We start from the raw sequence: 16,736 nt of genomic DNA, 5'->3' as shown, positions 1-16,736 counted from the left end.
TGGCAAGATTTTTCCTCTACAGTGTCCCTTTTATTACAATTTAAGTTACAGAAGCAAGGTACAATCAGCAAGAATTTTTAGAGCATTATGTATAAACCTTCAATTTTTTAATATTTACAGAAACAGTTCATTTATGATATGACAGAAATAATAAAATTAGGCATATACAGAACCACGCTTATATATTCACCTCTTACTAGACAAAGGGTCTGCAACCTTTGGGAAATTAATGAGCCAAACTACATCAAAATTCAGAGCAAGAGATCAAGGAGTCCATATGAAATGGACCCCCTCACCTTACTAACTCACTGAGGCAGGATAGTCACTCTTCCACCAGGCTTATCAGATTTTCCACCTTTTTCCGGGAATGAGTTGCTTTAGATATGGTAGCATAAACACTTACTCAGCCCTGTAACTTTCCCAGAAAGTGAAAGGTGCCTGTTGTTTTAAACTTTTGGCAAACTCCTTAGTAATGCGCAAAATAATACAGAGGCAAATTTCAAACTCAAATACAATTCCCAATTTTTTTCCAGAAGAAAAAGTGTTTCCTTTGTGGCTTCATAATCTTCAGAAATTTTACACTTTTAATGGTGGCCGCCAGCATGGTGTAGCGGTTAGGAGTGGTGAATTCCAATTTGGTGAACTAGGTTTGCTTCCCCACTCCTAAACATGAAGCCTGCTGGGTGACCTTGGGCTAGTCACCATTCTCTCAGAACTCTCTAAGCCCCACCTACCTCACAAGGTGTCTGCAGTACATAAAGGAGGGCAAGGGGCTTGCAAGCCACTTTGAGGCGGTTCAGAAAAGCCAGGCGTAAAACCAAACTCTTAATTCTTCTCTTCAAAACGCAAAACGTACCCACAAGTTCGGCAAAGTCAGGAACCCCTGCTGAAGATGCACTCAGCATATATTTTATTGTTTTGAATTTATAATTTTTGGCAAGAATTAATATGAGATATTTAGTAATAAAAGATTTTCAGCATTAACAATTTAACTGGATATGCTGGTAGACTCCCATAACGATGAAAGTGACAAAATAATACACTTCTGTTTACTATAAAATCTGTTTGCTGATTTCAACTTTTCTTTAGCTATCAGTTTGCAAATAAAAGATACATTTGCTAAGGTAGCCCTCATGCAGCAGTTTCACCTCACACTCCTAAATACTGGGTACAGTCTCACTTCAGAAGCTAAACAGGGCCTCAACCCTGGCAAGAATTTGGAGGGGAGACCCAGGAATGCCAGGATCCCTATGGAAAAGCAGGTAATGGCAAACCACCTCTGAATGTCTCTTGCCTTGAAAAACCCTACCGGAGATCACCATAAGTCAGATGTGACTTGATGGCAACAAAAAATAATGCAGTTTGGCTGGTAGAAAATACAGCATGTATATGTTGAAATTCCTAAACATGATAAATAGCACTATTTTATATGCAAGCATATGTTACGTGCCTTGTTTTGTTTAAGAAGTAACATAACAGGATTAATAGGAAGGTAAGTACTGCACAGCACAACTTTTCCTAAAAGCGTATGGCTCTGTGTGTGTGTGTGTGTGTGTGTGTGTGTGTGTGTGTGTGTGTGTGTGTGTGTGTGTGTGTGTGTGTGTGTGTGTTTTAAGGAAGTACCTTCCCTATAGATTCAAAATTTCTGGGAATTGTCTATATTTCTAAAATTCATCTAACTGGGTAAAAAGACATTTTCTAATATGCAAAAGTCCTGATATCAGGGATATGTCAAGACAAGGCTCACGGGGGGGGGGGGGGGCTGATTATTAAAATGAATTCCAGAGGGATAGCACTTGTTGAAACATGAACAAAAGCTCAGTTTAGACACCACCACCAAACCACTGTTTGAACAATGCAGAGTTTAGAACCCTGGCCATAATTTGAGCTTTCAAGCATACTACAGTCAAACAAACTATGGTTTTCAGAAGTCTATCTGCATTTGTTTTTGATGCGCTCAGGCATAAATTTGTTCTCATATAACACAATACAGCAGCAATTATTCAGACATCAAACCAAACAGTTGCAAAATAATACACTTTCTGATCGGCCTATGACAAATCATGATTCATCAGCTCAAATACCATACCAGATTAAACAAACTTAACCTTAATTTAGCAAGTAACCTGAATTAAGACAAGTGCTATATGCAGATGTCACAAACCATGGCTTTTACCCATAAGAAGTACCACCATTACACACAAAGGATAGTTTAGATTAAAGTTTATATTAATAGGCAAGAAGCAAACTACAATTTGTTAAAATGGAGATGCCAATATCACAAGTAATTGCAGTTCTTTTTTAAAACTTCCTAAAACAGTAACCATGGTATAGTGTAGGGAAATAAGTGCATAAGTCTGAGGACTTCTGATTTGATCCCTTCACAAACAATTATTTATTATATTAGAATGTAGACCCTGAATCCTGTGGCATCTTAAAGGTGAACATATAAATTGTGGCATAATTTTGACAAAGAGAGCTCTGACTCCGAATATATTTGTTCTTAATGCAACATGAGTCTCTGAGGCCCCTTCCGCACACGCAAAATAATGCGTTTTCAAACCACTTTCTCAACTGTTTGCAAGTGGATTTTGCTATTCCGCACAGCTTCAAAGAGCACTGAAAGCAGTGCATGTGTGGAATGAGCCTGATATTCTTGAAATAGCAATGGGTTCCCCATCTTAACACCATCAATTAAAAGCTAGGGAAAATAAAGTGAGCTCTAAGGATTGAACTTCTAGTCAAGGAAAAGCCAGATTCCATCCACAAATGTAACTTTCTTATACAAATGACTAATTTGGGAACTGAATATTTGGCAGATATTTGAGGACAACGTGAGAACACAAGATAATGCATAAGAGTTCAGTAGATAGCTGAGATTCTGGATCCTAACCCTTAGGGTGATTTGCTAATCCTAGATCCAATAGGAAGCCCAGAAATAAATGGGATTGCAATTTACAATACTTCTTCTGAGGATTTTAAATTTTTCTCCACAGGATCTATTTTACCTAGAAAAGGCAGCACTTAATCCAGAGTTTGATAATCAGTCATATTCAGTTTTAACAAACTATAGCGATAGGCATTTATGTATTCATATTTTATTCATACTGACTTTTAAATCAGGTAATTTAAAAAATCAGGTAATTTTTAAAAAATACGCTTTTAAGCATTCAGTTATAGTCCACTGGTAGAATCTTATCTGCCTGATTTTATTGACTTGGTTATGGTGGTTTGTATACACCAACTCAAGAAGTGGAATAAAACGAAAAACAGATTTCCCAACCACTGTTTCTTCCAGTCTGTGCATCTATCTCTGTCACACCCTTTGAAATCTCTTGGTGGAAGGAGAGAGCTCGATGGTAACCTGTGCTCTTCAAGCATACTTTCTGCCTAGAAGCTCAGCTTTTCAGTAAAACTCCTGTGCAAAGTTACGCCAGTCTAACCCCACTGATATTAACGGACTGTAGTGTCTCCGCGTGGAATTATACAGTTTTCAAATTGACCTGGGAAATATTAGGGGTAGCCATTGATCCCTCCTTTAAAGTACCACCACTTGAAATGAAAGATTATTTGTCTTTGTGCAGAGATTTAGCAAAAGATGCAAGCAACACCTTCTGGCTGCCTCTTACAACAGTGCAATGGGAAAGGGAAAAAACACTCCTTTAACTTTGGGGAAAGGTGGTTGTTCTTATTGTGCTTTTTTGGAGACGGCAGCAGCAACAGGCTATAGTTGTCTGTGAAAAAAAGTCTAACTTGTAGAAGTAAAATCACTTCTTTCCTCCCTAGGGAGTGAAAGGTAGCTTATAACTTAAACAGGATTGTTGGAAATTCAGGTTATTCATTGGTAGGGGTACTTGTTCAAAAGTAGGCAAGTGAGTTGATGGGATACTGCTTTGTTCCTTTTTGTATTACTTTAGGATTGGGAGTTATGACGAAATCATGGAACAGTTCCCAGTGGAGTTGTTAACTCCCTCTAAAATAATCTTGCAAAGACACACTGTGTTAGACAGAAGCAGGAAGCAAAACACTCATCTGAAATGGCACTCTGTCATTAGAAGCAAGTTCAAGAGGACAGTAAGTCATAACATGTCATATTTACATGGCCATTTATAAGAAATAAGACCTAAACAAGATAATTCAGTAATGTATTGTTGAAGGCTTTCACGGACGGAATCACTAAAGTTTTGTGGGGTTTCCGGGTTGCATCTTCAGAGGATCTGGCATCTTCAGAGGATCTGATCCTCTAAAGATGCCAGCCATAGATGCAGGTGAAACGTCAGGAGAAAATGCTACTGGAACACGACCACACAACCCAGAAAACCCACAACACTCTAACTGAATAATCGTAAATATGATCTTCTCCTGATGCTACCAACTAGATCTAAAATTACAGGTGTTCTTACTGCATACATGTTCCCATGACACCGCGATGAGAAGAAAGATCTGGGGAACAATTCTGGCTCACATCTAGAAGGCAAATTTGCTGTTACAACACATATTGCAACACATGATATCTGAACTGTTCATGGGTTGGTCGAGCACTTCAGAGAGAGAGAGTCATTGAGTTATATAGTATCACAATTTTAAACCCAGTACACTGAAACTTGTTAACGATGTATCAAAGTAGTACCATTTTATGTATTCAAATTTCAAACCATTCTACAGCATACTGGAACAAGTAAAACAAAAAAATGTCTGCAACTGACCAGCAGTAAGGCTAAATCAGAATACATACATACTGCTAGAATTTCATAGGAAAAGTTAATTTATCTAACGAAGGGATAACTCCCATATAACAATATCCCGAAGAAGTTTTTCCAAAAGACATCACAAAAGATGGATGTACAACCAGTGCACAGCTCTGTCATACTCAAATCACAGCATCAGGAATATGGTTTTCACTTGGTCAAGCACATTTCAACTTGAGATTTAATTCATCTTTCTGATCAATAACATGAAAGTGGCAGGTTCAAATTAATCACTTTGCAAGGCACAAATATACTATAAAGACAAAAGTTTCATAAAGTTGCTCCCTCTATCTGTGAAGTGCCCATGGGGAAAATGAATAAATGATCATGACTCAAAAATGCATCCATTTACATACATATAGTGAAACAGTAATTAGTGCTTTTGCAATCATGTAATAGTCACTCAACATTTTAGACTGTTCTCTTGTAACTACTTTCCTGTGAAGAGACTCTAGATGTTACTTACATGGGCCAAACCATATACTATAACAAGCTGATAGCATATCTGGAATTCTACAACATGGTTTCAGAAAAGTTGAGAAGATGTCTTTGGACACTAGGTTATCATTAAAAGTTTAAGCTAAGGAGTAATACATGTACCTCCCCCCCCCAAAAAAAAACCTTAAGGCAGCTTATTTTTCAGCTCCAACATAGAAACCACTACATAGGAATACTTTCTATGAATTAGGAAGCTTTTTTAACCCTCACATGAAATGTACAGGCTGAGGTTTTATCTCAAGTACTATAGGAAAACACAGGGCTCTCGTAGCAGTCTAAACGAAATTGATGGGTTTCCTCTGAATGCTTGTAAGCCATCATCAGAAATAAAACACTATTTTGTTTTACAGATACCGTAGATGGTATAAAAGGCAAATAAGTGGATTCTGGATCAGATTAAACCTAAACTCTCTCTAGAATATAAAGTTACTAAAACTGAGGCTATCATACTTTGGTCATATTATGAGAAGAGCCGCAAGAAAAGGCAATAACGCTGGGGAAAGCTGAAGGCCGCAGGAAAAGAGAAAGACACAACCAAGGAAGCCACCATGGCCCTCAGTTTGCAAGACCTGAACAAGGCTGTCAGCAATATGACATTCAGAACATTAATTTGCAAGGTCACCATAAGCTGGAAGCAACTTGAAGGCTCTTAACACACACACACACACACACAATTCACTTGTTAAAAATAAAATATGGGATTAGTTTCTAGATCCAACTTAACTACTGAATAATTTGCCCTTCTAAAATACTCTTCCAGAAGAACTCATTTTCTTATTTCTCCACTCTAACGCTACCACAATTAAATCAGGATATTAAAGGTCCTTGGTTTTTAATTACATATTTTTATCTATATCCTCTGATGCTCATTTAATCGAAGAAGTATTTGGACACAGCTATACAAGATCATCCCATACTAATATTGCATACATGTGAGCAACTCAATTAACTTGAATGTTATATTACTTAACCTATTTAAAGTGGATTTGTTACCATCAGCATCCATGTATTTTTTAAAAAATATATACAGTTATATATTACCTATCAGCAAGAATCAAAATATTTTATTCTCATCCCAAACAGGAAAAAGGACCAGAAAAGTAATGGCCTGTCTTCCTCTACCACATCCCTTCTAACCCAAACATTTTACACTGACTGGGGGAGAAAGTGAGAAAACAGGTTTTCTATCCCATGAACTTTCCCCAAAATGAAACACTGGAAATTCTGGGTATAGTCAAGAAAACAGTCTGTGAAAATATTTTTAGATTCACAAGTCAATATATTAAAATATTGTTTTAGTTGCTATTTATTACTTTAGAATTTCTAATAATCATAACAATAATGTAACAATTTACATTAGACAATGTCTATACAGATGTATGTAAATCTACAAAGATGAATATACATCTTGAATAATTTGCTTGCTTCCAACTTCTCCACCGGCTGTAGCATACAGAGGAAATTGGGATATGCTGGGAAATATACACATCAAATCAACAAACGGGGAAGTATAATCGCAATGGTTTCAATATATGTACAGCTTTAGTTTTAGTATATAGAAGCAAAATTAGCAGCTCTGATCAGCAGCTATTGATCTTTGAGGAACTAATTCGACAAAGACACCTGAGGATGTTGTGCTATCAAGGATACATTATTTATTTTAAAATGACATAATATTGGCGTTATGTATCTAATTTTGTCCCTGATTATGACACTTGCTATGTGTGGTGAAGATATGTTACAAAAGTTTGATGTCAGTATAAAGTTTAACTCAATATCCAGATTAAATGATTGCTAAATAGACGGAGGCAGGGATGCATCTACGCCCCGCCCCGCCAGAGGGAAAAGCAGTTTAAAAGATTTGTCATGGCATGTGATATGCTTATTCCTACCACAGTTACCTGGGTAAACAGGTGTAGCAGATTTTTGTCTTGTTTCTCCTACTTATGAATAACACTACTGTTAAAGAGAGAACTTGTTGGAAAAAAATTAAGTGGTGGGAAACCTAGTTTGTTTATGTTTTGTGTGTGGATTTCTTTTCTTTTTTTGGAAGGTGGAAATATGTGCAAAAGTTTCTAATATCTAAACTTTAATACATCAAGTATTGTAATAAGTATCAAATGCATTACATACTACTCAGCACCTCATTGGGACATTTATGAAATTTCAAAGTATCAGTGGTGTGGTTTTTATTCAGCCAACCATTACAAATGTACTTGTTAGACAAGGAACAATCAGCAGCTGAATCCTAAGGTTCTTATGTGTATCCTAGTTTGCCAGTTGGGGAAATAAAAAGAGTCAGAAGTAAAAACTATTCATAAAATGTTGTTTAAAAATTATCTGAGATTAGAAACAGTGTAAGCATCTCTTCTCCTGACAAGTCAACTACTGTGGTCTCCAAGCCCTGCTACACATCTTCAAAGTCTTGAATGCAGAGTTAATGTTTTGATGCTCAAGGTGTCAGGTGTGAGACATACTGTAAGTTCTCAGGCAAGTGTTCAATATATTTTTCTACTGCAGCAGAAAGTTGGTTTGCTGGTTTTCCTGACATCAGCACTACAATTCTTAGCAAAGTTATACTCTTACAAGCCCACTGATTTTAATAGACTCAGAGGGCATAACTCTGCTTACGACAGCACTGGTAATGTGACGGCTTTCTCCGCAACAATGATCCAAATATGAATACAGTGAATAAACACAAACTATTTCACAAACTTCAGCATTCAGCATAAAAATAAGGAGGCAGATTTCACTTTTTAAAAGTCAGCAAGTAACAGTCAGTCTTATTACAGGGCACTAAGTAAGTGTTATCAATCAGAAAACAAATAGTAAAACATGTCTCTAAACCAGCGATTCCCAACCAGGGTTCTGTGGTACCCTGGGGTGCTATGAGCATGTCCCAGGGGTACCACAGCAACACTAATGGGCCCCCTCACTTTTGCAGTGTCTCCCACCGGCGCCAACAAGGACATGGAGCTGGACCAGAGGGCATGGCCTGCTGCAAAGTCAGCAGTCACTTCCCGCCCCCCCCCCCCAAGTGCTTCCCTTCACCCTGGGAGGGGAAGGTGGGCGGGTGACAAGCAGGGGCACTGGGGGGGAAGAGAGGGATGGCAGGGGTACTGTGACATATGAAGAGTGAGGTCAAGGGTACTGTGACGTCGAAAAGGTTGGGAAACACTACTCTAGACACTGCCTAATAGCATCAAGCACAGACTACAGTTAGATATCTTATCCGGAAATAAAGGACATGCTTCTGATCAAGCTTGTGCAAATTAACTGAAGTTTGCTTGCTGACTTGCCCCCATCTAAATGCAAATTATGTCACAAAAAGCATACTTATCACCCATGAAGGTATATATGACTGTTATTCTATCATGTAGCTTCCAACATGACAGGTTCTCTTTTTTTAAAAAAAGCACTTAAATGTTGATGATCAAAGTTGGAAGTACATTATAAAATGTGTATTATAAAAGAAAATCCATCAAGTTTGCTTATTTTGGCCCCAAAAGTTGTCTAGCATCTGAAAATTTGTTGTTCTGCCTTCAGCACACAGTTGTTGACTCCATTTTGAGATGTAGTTCTACACATTCTCACACTGAACAATAGTGCAATTAACTGTCTGTCTGTTCCTTTCAAGTCTGAAGGTTTCAAATTCAGCTCCAATTACCAGTAGTCTTCATCTCTATTCTAGAGGCTCTTCATTTTCAATAAATTATTCTTCCTTTGGGCAATATATGGAGCCCCTTATCATGGAGTTGCATCTTCTAAACAACTAGACTGAATACAAGTACACTCAAAGAAAATGACAAATGTCTAGATTGAGCAGTCAGCCATTTCAGGTGACAACAGTGATTTAGAAAACCAATACTTAAAATGCATATAAGTACCTAAGTGTTTGCCCACCTCTATCATGTTCTTTATGACTGGGAAGTCAAAGCAGAGAGTTGGGGATACCCACTGCCTGTTTCCAGAATACAAGTGTTTACTTGCATCTGATCTATAATTATGTTCTGAACAACTAATAAATAAAAACATATCTCTTTCAGTCAGACAATCTAAAACAAATGTGTACAGAGGCACATAGAAGAGCATGGAAGATTGAACGAGGTGAATGAAGCATTATGCGTGACATGCAAATTCCTTCCACATTACTAGGATAATATTTCTAGCTCTCCAAACACAATTAAATCTCGACATGTTTTCTTCCAGAAGAATATCAATACCGTGGCATTCCAAAACAGCCTTACAAGGAGAGTTTATAAAACCAGACTGATATCTCAACAAAGCGGATAAATATTAAATGGAGCTAGCAATCACTTAAAAGTGAGGCTTAGTTACCACATACACTCTACGCACTAGAAAATGCAAATACAAGCTGAGCATTTTCCCTATTCACACATTTGAAACACTGAAAAATCTGTAAAATCAAAACACTGTAAAACTACCTAAATAAAAAGACACCGATATCATGTTAAACGTTGTGTTGCATAATACTGAATGCTGATGTTAAGCACTTGAGCTTAATAAACTTAGTCTGAACTGATCCATAACTGTTGTATCTTCTCCTTAAGAGCTCCAGTTTCCAAAGAAATAGGCAGGAACAAAATGCCAGTCACTTAACATATGCCATAAATCCAACCATTTCAGGTATTTTTCTAAAGCGCCTTCATGCCAATCTCTGAGCTTCCTATTGTCAGCTTCCTATCTAGGAACGTGTGCAAAAGTGACAAGGAGTGATGCAAGTCTGACAACTACTGGAATGAAGAAAGAGGGCACACCACTTCCATTATGCATCGCCAGGGTTTAAAACCCTTAGTCAAAACAGCAAGCCTGATTGTAAAAAAGCTATATTCAAGCTTCACATCCACTAAATAAAAGCACGGTTTCCAAACATATTTTAAAACGCCATTTATAAGTTTTAAAGTTTCCACAGCTCCGAGCAACACCATTTTTTTCAAAAGTCTGCAACGCAAACAAAAGACGAGAACCATTCAACGCACTGAAATAAGCACCGCCGTCAAAGAGCCATCACGTTGCAAAAACCATGAATATGCAACATTCATTCCATCAGAATACCATATGTCGGATGCACGAAAGTTCCCCTCAGTCCTTCACGAACCACAATTTTTAACTTTAAAAGAAGCAGGGGAAAAAACCCTAATCATTTCATACACTGTATAATTGCTACATCTTGTGGCAACATAGTTTAATGCAAGGAACAAGGGGGGAAATGGACAATATAAAGGACTTGTTTGCACATAACCTTCATACAGATATTCCCCACAAACACCCACAACACCCTGCTCTCTCACTGTCGCTCTAAGACAGGAGGGGTGGGGAAAGGAGAAGGAAGAGAGAGGGAAAAAAAATACCATCCAAGATGCCATGGAGGAAAAGGAGAAAGTTGCAGTCATTCCACGATGGCTTTCAACGCCTTTTCCGTCACTTTCGTCCTAAACCAATGGCTGAAGAAAGTGTCTTCCTTGTAGCAATAAGTGCCTCGATCTTTGTCTCTTTTCCACCACCCTACACCTCCATGATGCCAAAACGACTCAACCCTTTTTTTCTTTTTAAGCAAACAGCCACGTTCATCATTATTCTCACCACTACCCCAAAAAAGGATAACAACCCACTCCCCCCCCACTTTACAATATATATTTTTTAAAAAATTATTCAATACGGGAGAGGGGGGGAAGGAATGCAAAAATATATATATTTGCATTTAATGCCTCCCCCCCCCCCAAAAAAAAGCTATGGACTAAAGACAGCTTTTCAAAATGTTTTAAAGACGAGGGAGGTGGGAAAGCACTTATCAATACCCCCCTCCCCAAGCCATTGGAAACGAAGGGGTGGAATTAAGGCGACATGGGGGGGGGGGTGTCAAATAAATAGGGGGATCAAATAAATAGGGGGCTGAGGAAGGGGCTTGATTCTTCTTTCTCTTTTTTGAGATGCAAGGATGTTTTCTGGGCGCGGGGGTGGGGGCGGCTGCCGTCTAGCCCTTTCCCAGTCGGATGCACTGGAGAAGGGCAGACATGTTTTGTCGCCTTTCCCTTTGCCCTCGGCCCCGCAAGCCTGGGACTGGCCTGAGGCGGCGGGCGGCCGCAGCTGCTGCGAATGCCGCGCCCCTCCCTTCCTCCCTCTCCCCACAGGCCCGTCTCCCCCACCTCGGCCGCCAGCCCGTCATCTTCTCCCCGAGGAAGGAGAGCGGCTCTCCTTCCCTCTCCCTCCCCCCCCCCCCGCCATTCACCTTCCTTCCCAGGCGGCGCGTTGCTGCGGAGCAGGGAGGCCGCCGCCGCCGAGGCCGCCACGGCCACCGCCGCCGCCGCGAAGCAGCCCTGCAGGCTCGGTGGGGACGTGGAGAGCCGGGACCAAGATGGCGACCCCTCCAAACTTCCACGGCTACTTTGGACACTCATCAAGCTACTTTCCGGGAGCCCGGCGGCAGCCGCCGGGGGCAGCAGCACTCGCGGGAGAGGAAGAGGCGGCGCGGCGGCGGCGGCGGCGGCGGCGGGGGGACCAGCAACGCCGCCGCTCCCGCCGCTGCTGCCCTGGTCATGGCCGGAGGGGGGGAGCGGCGACCCCCCACACCACACGCGAGGCGGAGGCCGCGGAGGGGCTCGGCGGGCGGCGGGCGGCGGCGAGGTGGCTCCCTCAGCGCGGGAGGGGAAGCCGCGGCCGCTCAGGCCGGACTAGCAACCTGCCCGCGCGCCTCTGCACTGCGTCGCCTCGGAGCTTGAGGACGGAGGGAAGCCTCTCGCAGCCCAACCTCATGAGGGAAGAGGGCGGCGGGGAGGAGGAGGAGGAGGAGGAAAAGGAGGAGCCGGCCGTGCACACACGCAGCGGGAGCCCGCCGGGGAGAGGCGCTATCGCGGCCGGGCTGGTGAAGGATGACAGAGCGCCGCCGCCGCTGCTTCTGTGGCGCATCTCGGCCCCCACAGGGAGGAGGAGGAGGAGGCGAAAGCGCGCCCGCAGCCGGCCTGGGCACCTGCTCCTCCTGCTCCCGCCTCTCAGCAGGCCGTGGCGGCGCGCCCTCTTGGGTCTCTCCGCCAGCCAAACTATAGACGAGGCTGGTTGTGGTGGGCTTTCCGGGCTGTGTTATGGCCGTGGTCTGGTAGATCTTGTTCCTAACGTCCCGCCTGCATCTGTGGCTGGCATCTCCAGAGGTGCATCGCAGAAAGCAGTGCGTTATACACTGTGTCCAGTGAGAAGGGAATGTTTAGTGGGGTATATATTGTGTATATTTAGTGGGGTATATAAACATTCCCTTCTCACTGGACACAGTGTGTAACAGACTTCTCTCTGCGATACACCTCTGAAGATGCCAGCCACAGATGCAGGCGAAACGTTAGGAACAAGATCTACCAGACCACGGCCACACAGCTGGAAAGCCCACAACAACCAGTTGAGTCCAGTCTTGAAAGCCTTCCACAATATATAGAGGAGGTGTTGGGAGAGCTGAGGTAGGGTTCCCTTTTTCCTCCCCCCCCCCACCCCAATTGAGATCAAGCCCGAGAGTCATTCCGCACAGCGTATTCGTACCGAGTTGCAGTCGTTATAAATGAACTGAAAATGGGTTCTTTTATAACCTTATAAATCTGCTGTGCAGAATCCACTGGAATGGGGAAACTGTGATTAATTCCCACCTGGTGGTTGCCCGGCTGGTGGGGAAATGTTTCTGCAATTGCATATTTCCCCCAGTGGGTCAAATGGCAGCCACGGGGTAAAGGTCAAAAAACAGCCAGCTAAGAACTAAAGGCTTAACCTCCCTCCTTTCTTCCCTGCGGATCCAAATTGTCTCCCTACAAGCTATTAAAAATATGAGAGAGTTCCATTCACAGCGCCTCAAGTAGTTTGACACACCACATGCCCACCGAGGCCTGCATTCCTAGTCTCCGGAATTATTTTTATTTATGCTTTTCCTCCACCTTGCGACTTAAAACCACTTCCAAACAAACAGAAAAAAATACTGTCACCCTATTCCTACCTATCTCTTATGAATATTAAGGCATACACTCCAAACACATAAAAATCAGGATGGGTCTATAAGTTGTTAGCCATGATAGCTACATGAAATCTCTGTATTCACGAGCAGTATACATCGGGGTGCTACAATGCAAAACACTGGAATGCCTTTTCATCTTCATGGACCCCTTGGTGATCCAACAGCTTCTGGGGATTTTTGGCTTCAGCAAGGCAACTTGCACACTTATAAGTTGTTCACTTGGCAAGCACATTATTGATCCTGCCCCCTTCTCGGTCCTACTTCGTGAACTAATCAACACATATCCTAAGTTATATATATATGTTCAGTTCCTTTCATAAGAACCTTGTCTGCTACCCATAAAAACACTCTGGTTTAGCATGTAATTTTGTATGATGTAAGCCATTTATTTCATGCTTTCTCTGAAGTAATTCATCCAGCAACTGCCCCGATTCAAATCTCCACTCTCCATACGCATGCACTAAAACAGGAAATTCACATTGTTTTACAGTTATTTAATGATACTGTGATGGCCTGGATTATGATGAGTTATGGGCAAACAAATCTGGGAAATTATCTTGAGTATCTACCCACAAACATGCCTATGCATGATAATCCTCTACAACTTCACTACCAATCCCATCATACATGAACCCAGCCCTTTTTCCAATTACACTTTTCCCTCTCACTTCATTTCAACACTCACACAATACAACCCAATTTATCACTTTGAAATACAGCCACATATCCTTCAAAATTACCCCTGTATGAGTCACTAGGCCTATAGTCTTTCTCTACTGTCCCAGCCACCCATTCTAACAAATCTTGTTCATTAAATGCCCCAACCACATTTCCAAATTATCACTTTTTGCCTGCTGGACCAATAGGCCTCAACCAGGCTTTTAACCATCATTTCCTGCTGCATGGATCTCAACTAGTAATAACATGGGATAACCATGAACTCAAATGTTCATTGTATTGTCGGAGACTTTCATGGCCTTATTCAACTGGTTGTTTTGGGTTTTCCGGGCTGTGAGGCCATGGTCTGGTAGATCTTGTTCCTAATGTTTTGCCTGTATCTGTGGCCGGCACCTTCAGAGGTGTATCACAGAGAGAAGTGTGTTACACACTGTGTCAGCGAGAATATTCAGTGGGATATATATTGTCCATGCCCCAAGGTGGGGAACCAATCAGTAAGTGTTTTGGGTGGAACTTGCTATGCAAAAGTGTGGTTGCAATACAATGCAAATGCAACGCAATATGTTTCGTCAGCCACAGATGCAGGCGAAACGTTAGGAACAAAATCTACCAGACCACGGCCACACAGCCCAGAAAATCTACAACAACCAGCCAAATGTCCATGTTAGAGGCACTGATTAATTACACAGTACTGATTTTAAGCCTTTGAAACTTTACTGCTCAGAAGGAACCACCAGCCTTTCCTGTACCATGTCTTGGTTCAGCCTCTATCCAACGCAGCTTCACGTTTCTGTTGTACTGCCATAGATTCTATATTTCTTCAAGCCCAGTGAGCATGACAACATCCCATATAGAACTTGAAGGGTGGCCAAATTTTGACAGACTGTTTAATCCCTCCTTCTACCAGTCTTCTGTCCCCTACATCCCCTATAGCATCTGACTTCTGTTCACACACAGTACCTCCGCATTTCTAGCCTTGGGGAGAGGCAGGGCAGGGTTGAGCTGGCTTGGGAAGAAGAGGCTTTGTTCCACCCACTTTAATCGCTTCAGAGATGAACAAATGGCCACATTAGCGGTGCCACGGCCATAGATGGGACTAGTCTTGCTTTACAGATTCAACCCTGTCTCAGCTAGTGTAACCTGTACTTGTGGGTTCTGTGGGGCAGAACGTGGAATGAGTTTGCAGCAACACCGCCCAGAGCCCTTTGGGGATTGGGCGATATAGAAATCCCATAAATGAATGAATGAATGAATGAATGAACAAACAAACAAACAAACAAACAAACAAACAAACAATTTTTTAAAAACCAAAATGGTTTACTTTCTTAACATATAACATCAAACATCAACATTTAACATCACAATTCAAGGTCCTGTTCAGGTTGCATTTTCAAGTCCTTATATTTACAGTCTTGGGGGGGGGTGGGGGGGCGGTGGGGTGGGTGGGGGGGGGGGTGGGGGGAGGGGGGGGTGGGGGGATGGGGGCGGGGGGGGGGGGGGGGGGGGGGGGGGGGGGGTGGGTGGGGGGGTGGATGGGGGTGGGGGGGGGTGGGGGGGGGGGGGGGAGGGGGGGGGGGGGGGTGGGGGGGGGGGGGGGTGGGGGGGGGGGGGGGTGGGGGGGGGGGGGGGTGGGGGGGGGGGGGGGTGGGGGGGGGGGGGGGTGGGGGGGGGGGGGGGTGGGGGGGGGGGGGGGTGGGGGGGGGGGGGGGTGGGGGGGGGGGGGGGTGGGGGGGGGGGGGGGTGGGGGGGGGGGGGGGTGGGGGGGGGGGGGGGTGGGGGGGGGGGGGGGTGGGGGGGGGGGGGGGTGGGGGGGGGGGGGGGTGGGGGGGGGGGGGGGTGGGGGGGGGGGGGGGTGGGGGGGGGGGGGGGTGGGGGGGGGGGGGGGTGGGGGGGGGGGGGGGTGGGGGGGGGGGGGGGTGGGGGGGGGGGGGGGTGGGGGGGGGGGGGGGTGGGGGGGGGGGGGGGTGGGGGGGGGGGGGGGTGGGGGGGGGGGGGGGTGGGGGGGGGGGGGGGTGGGGGGGGGGGGGGGTGGGGGGGGGGGGGGGTGGGGGGGGGGGGGGGTGGGGGGGGGGGGGGGTGGGGGGGGGGGGGGGTGGGGGGGGGGGGGGGTGGGGGGGGGGGGGGGTGGGGGGGGGGGGGGGTGGGGGGGGGGGGGGGTGGGGGGGGGGGGGGGTGGGGGGGGGGGGGGGTGGGGGGGGGGGGGGGTGGGGGGGGGGGGGGGTGGGGGGGGGGGGGGGTGGGGGGGGGGGGGGGTGGGGGGGGGGGGGGGTGGGGGGGGGGGGGGGTGGGGGGGGGGGGGGGTGGGGGGGGGGGGGGGTGGGGGGGGGGGGGGGTGGGGGGGGGGGGGGGTGGGGGGGGGGGGGGGTGGGGGGGGGGGGGGGTGGGGGGGGGGGGGGGTGGGGGGGGGGGGGGGTGGGGGGGGGGGGGGGTGGGGGGGGGGGGGGGTGGGGGGGGGGGGGGGTGGGGGGGGGGGGGGGTGGGGGGGGGGGGGGGTGGGGGGGGGGGGGGGTGGGGGGGGGGGGGGGTGGGGGGGGGGGGGGGTGGGGGGGGGGGGGGGTGGGGGGGGGGGGGGGTGGGGGGGGGGGGGGGTGGGGGGGGGGGGGGGTGGGGGGGGGGGGGGGTGGGGGGGGGGGGGGGTGGGGGGGGGGGGGGGTGGGGGGGGGGGGGGGTGGGGGGGGGGGGGGGTGGGGGGGGGGGGGGGTGGGGGGGGGGGGGGGTGGGGGGGGGGGGGGGTGGGGGGGGGGGGGGGTGGGGGGGGGGGGGGGTGGGGGGGGGGGGGGGTGGGGGGGGGGGGGGGTGGGGGGGGG

At 45.9% G+C, this 16,736-nt stretch overlaps 1 protein-coding gene across 1 annotated transcript in view; it reads right to left on the bottom strand.

Moving 5' to 3' along the window:
* TLK1 (tousled like kinase 1) overlaps positions 1-12,159 on the bottom strand; it is a 75,902-nt gene extending 63,743 nt beyond the window's left edge. The window contains exon 1 of the mRNA XM_048484248.1: positions 11,497-12,159. Within this exon, the coding sequence (XP_048340205.1) occupies positions 11,497-11,665 (169 nt within the window). The 5' untranslated portion in view covers positions 11,666-12,159. The remainder of the gene's footprint in view (positions 1-11,496) is intronic.
* Between the last annotated feature and the right edge of the window lie 4,577 nt (positions 12,160-16,736).

This window comes from Sphaerodactylus townsendi, linkage group LG02 (assembly GCF_021028975.2).
Source record: "Sphaerodactylus townsendi isolate TG3544 linkage group LG02, MPM_Stown_v2.3, whole genome shotgun sequence".
Lineage (NCBI taxonomy): Eukaryota > Metazoa > Chordata > Lepidosauria > Squamata > Sphaerodactylidae > Sphaerodactylus > Sphaerodactylus townsendi.
This window is presented reverse-complemented; position numbering and strand designations above follow the sequence as displayed.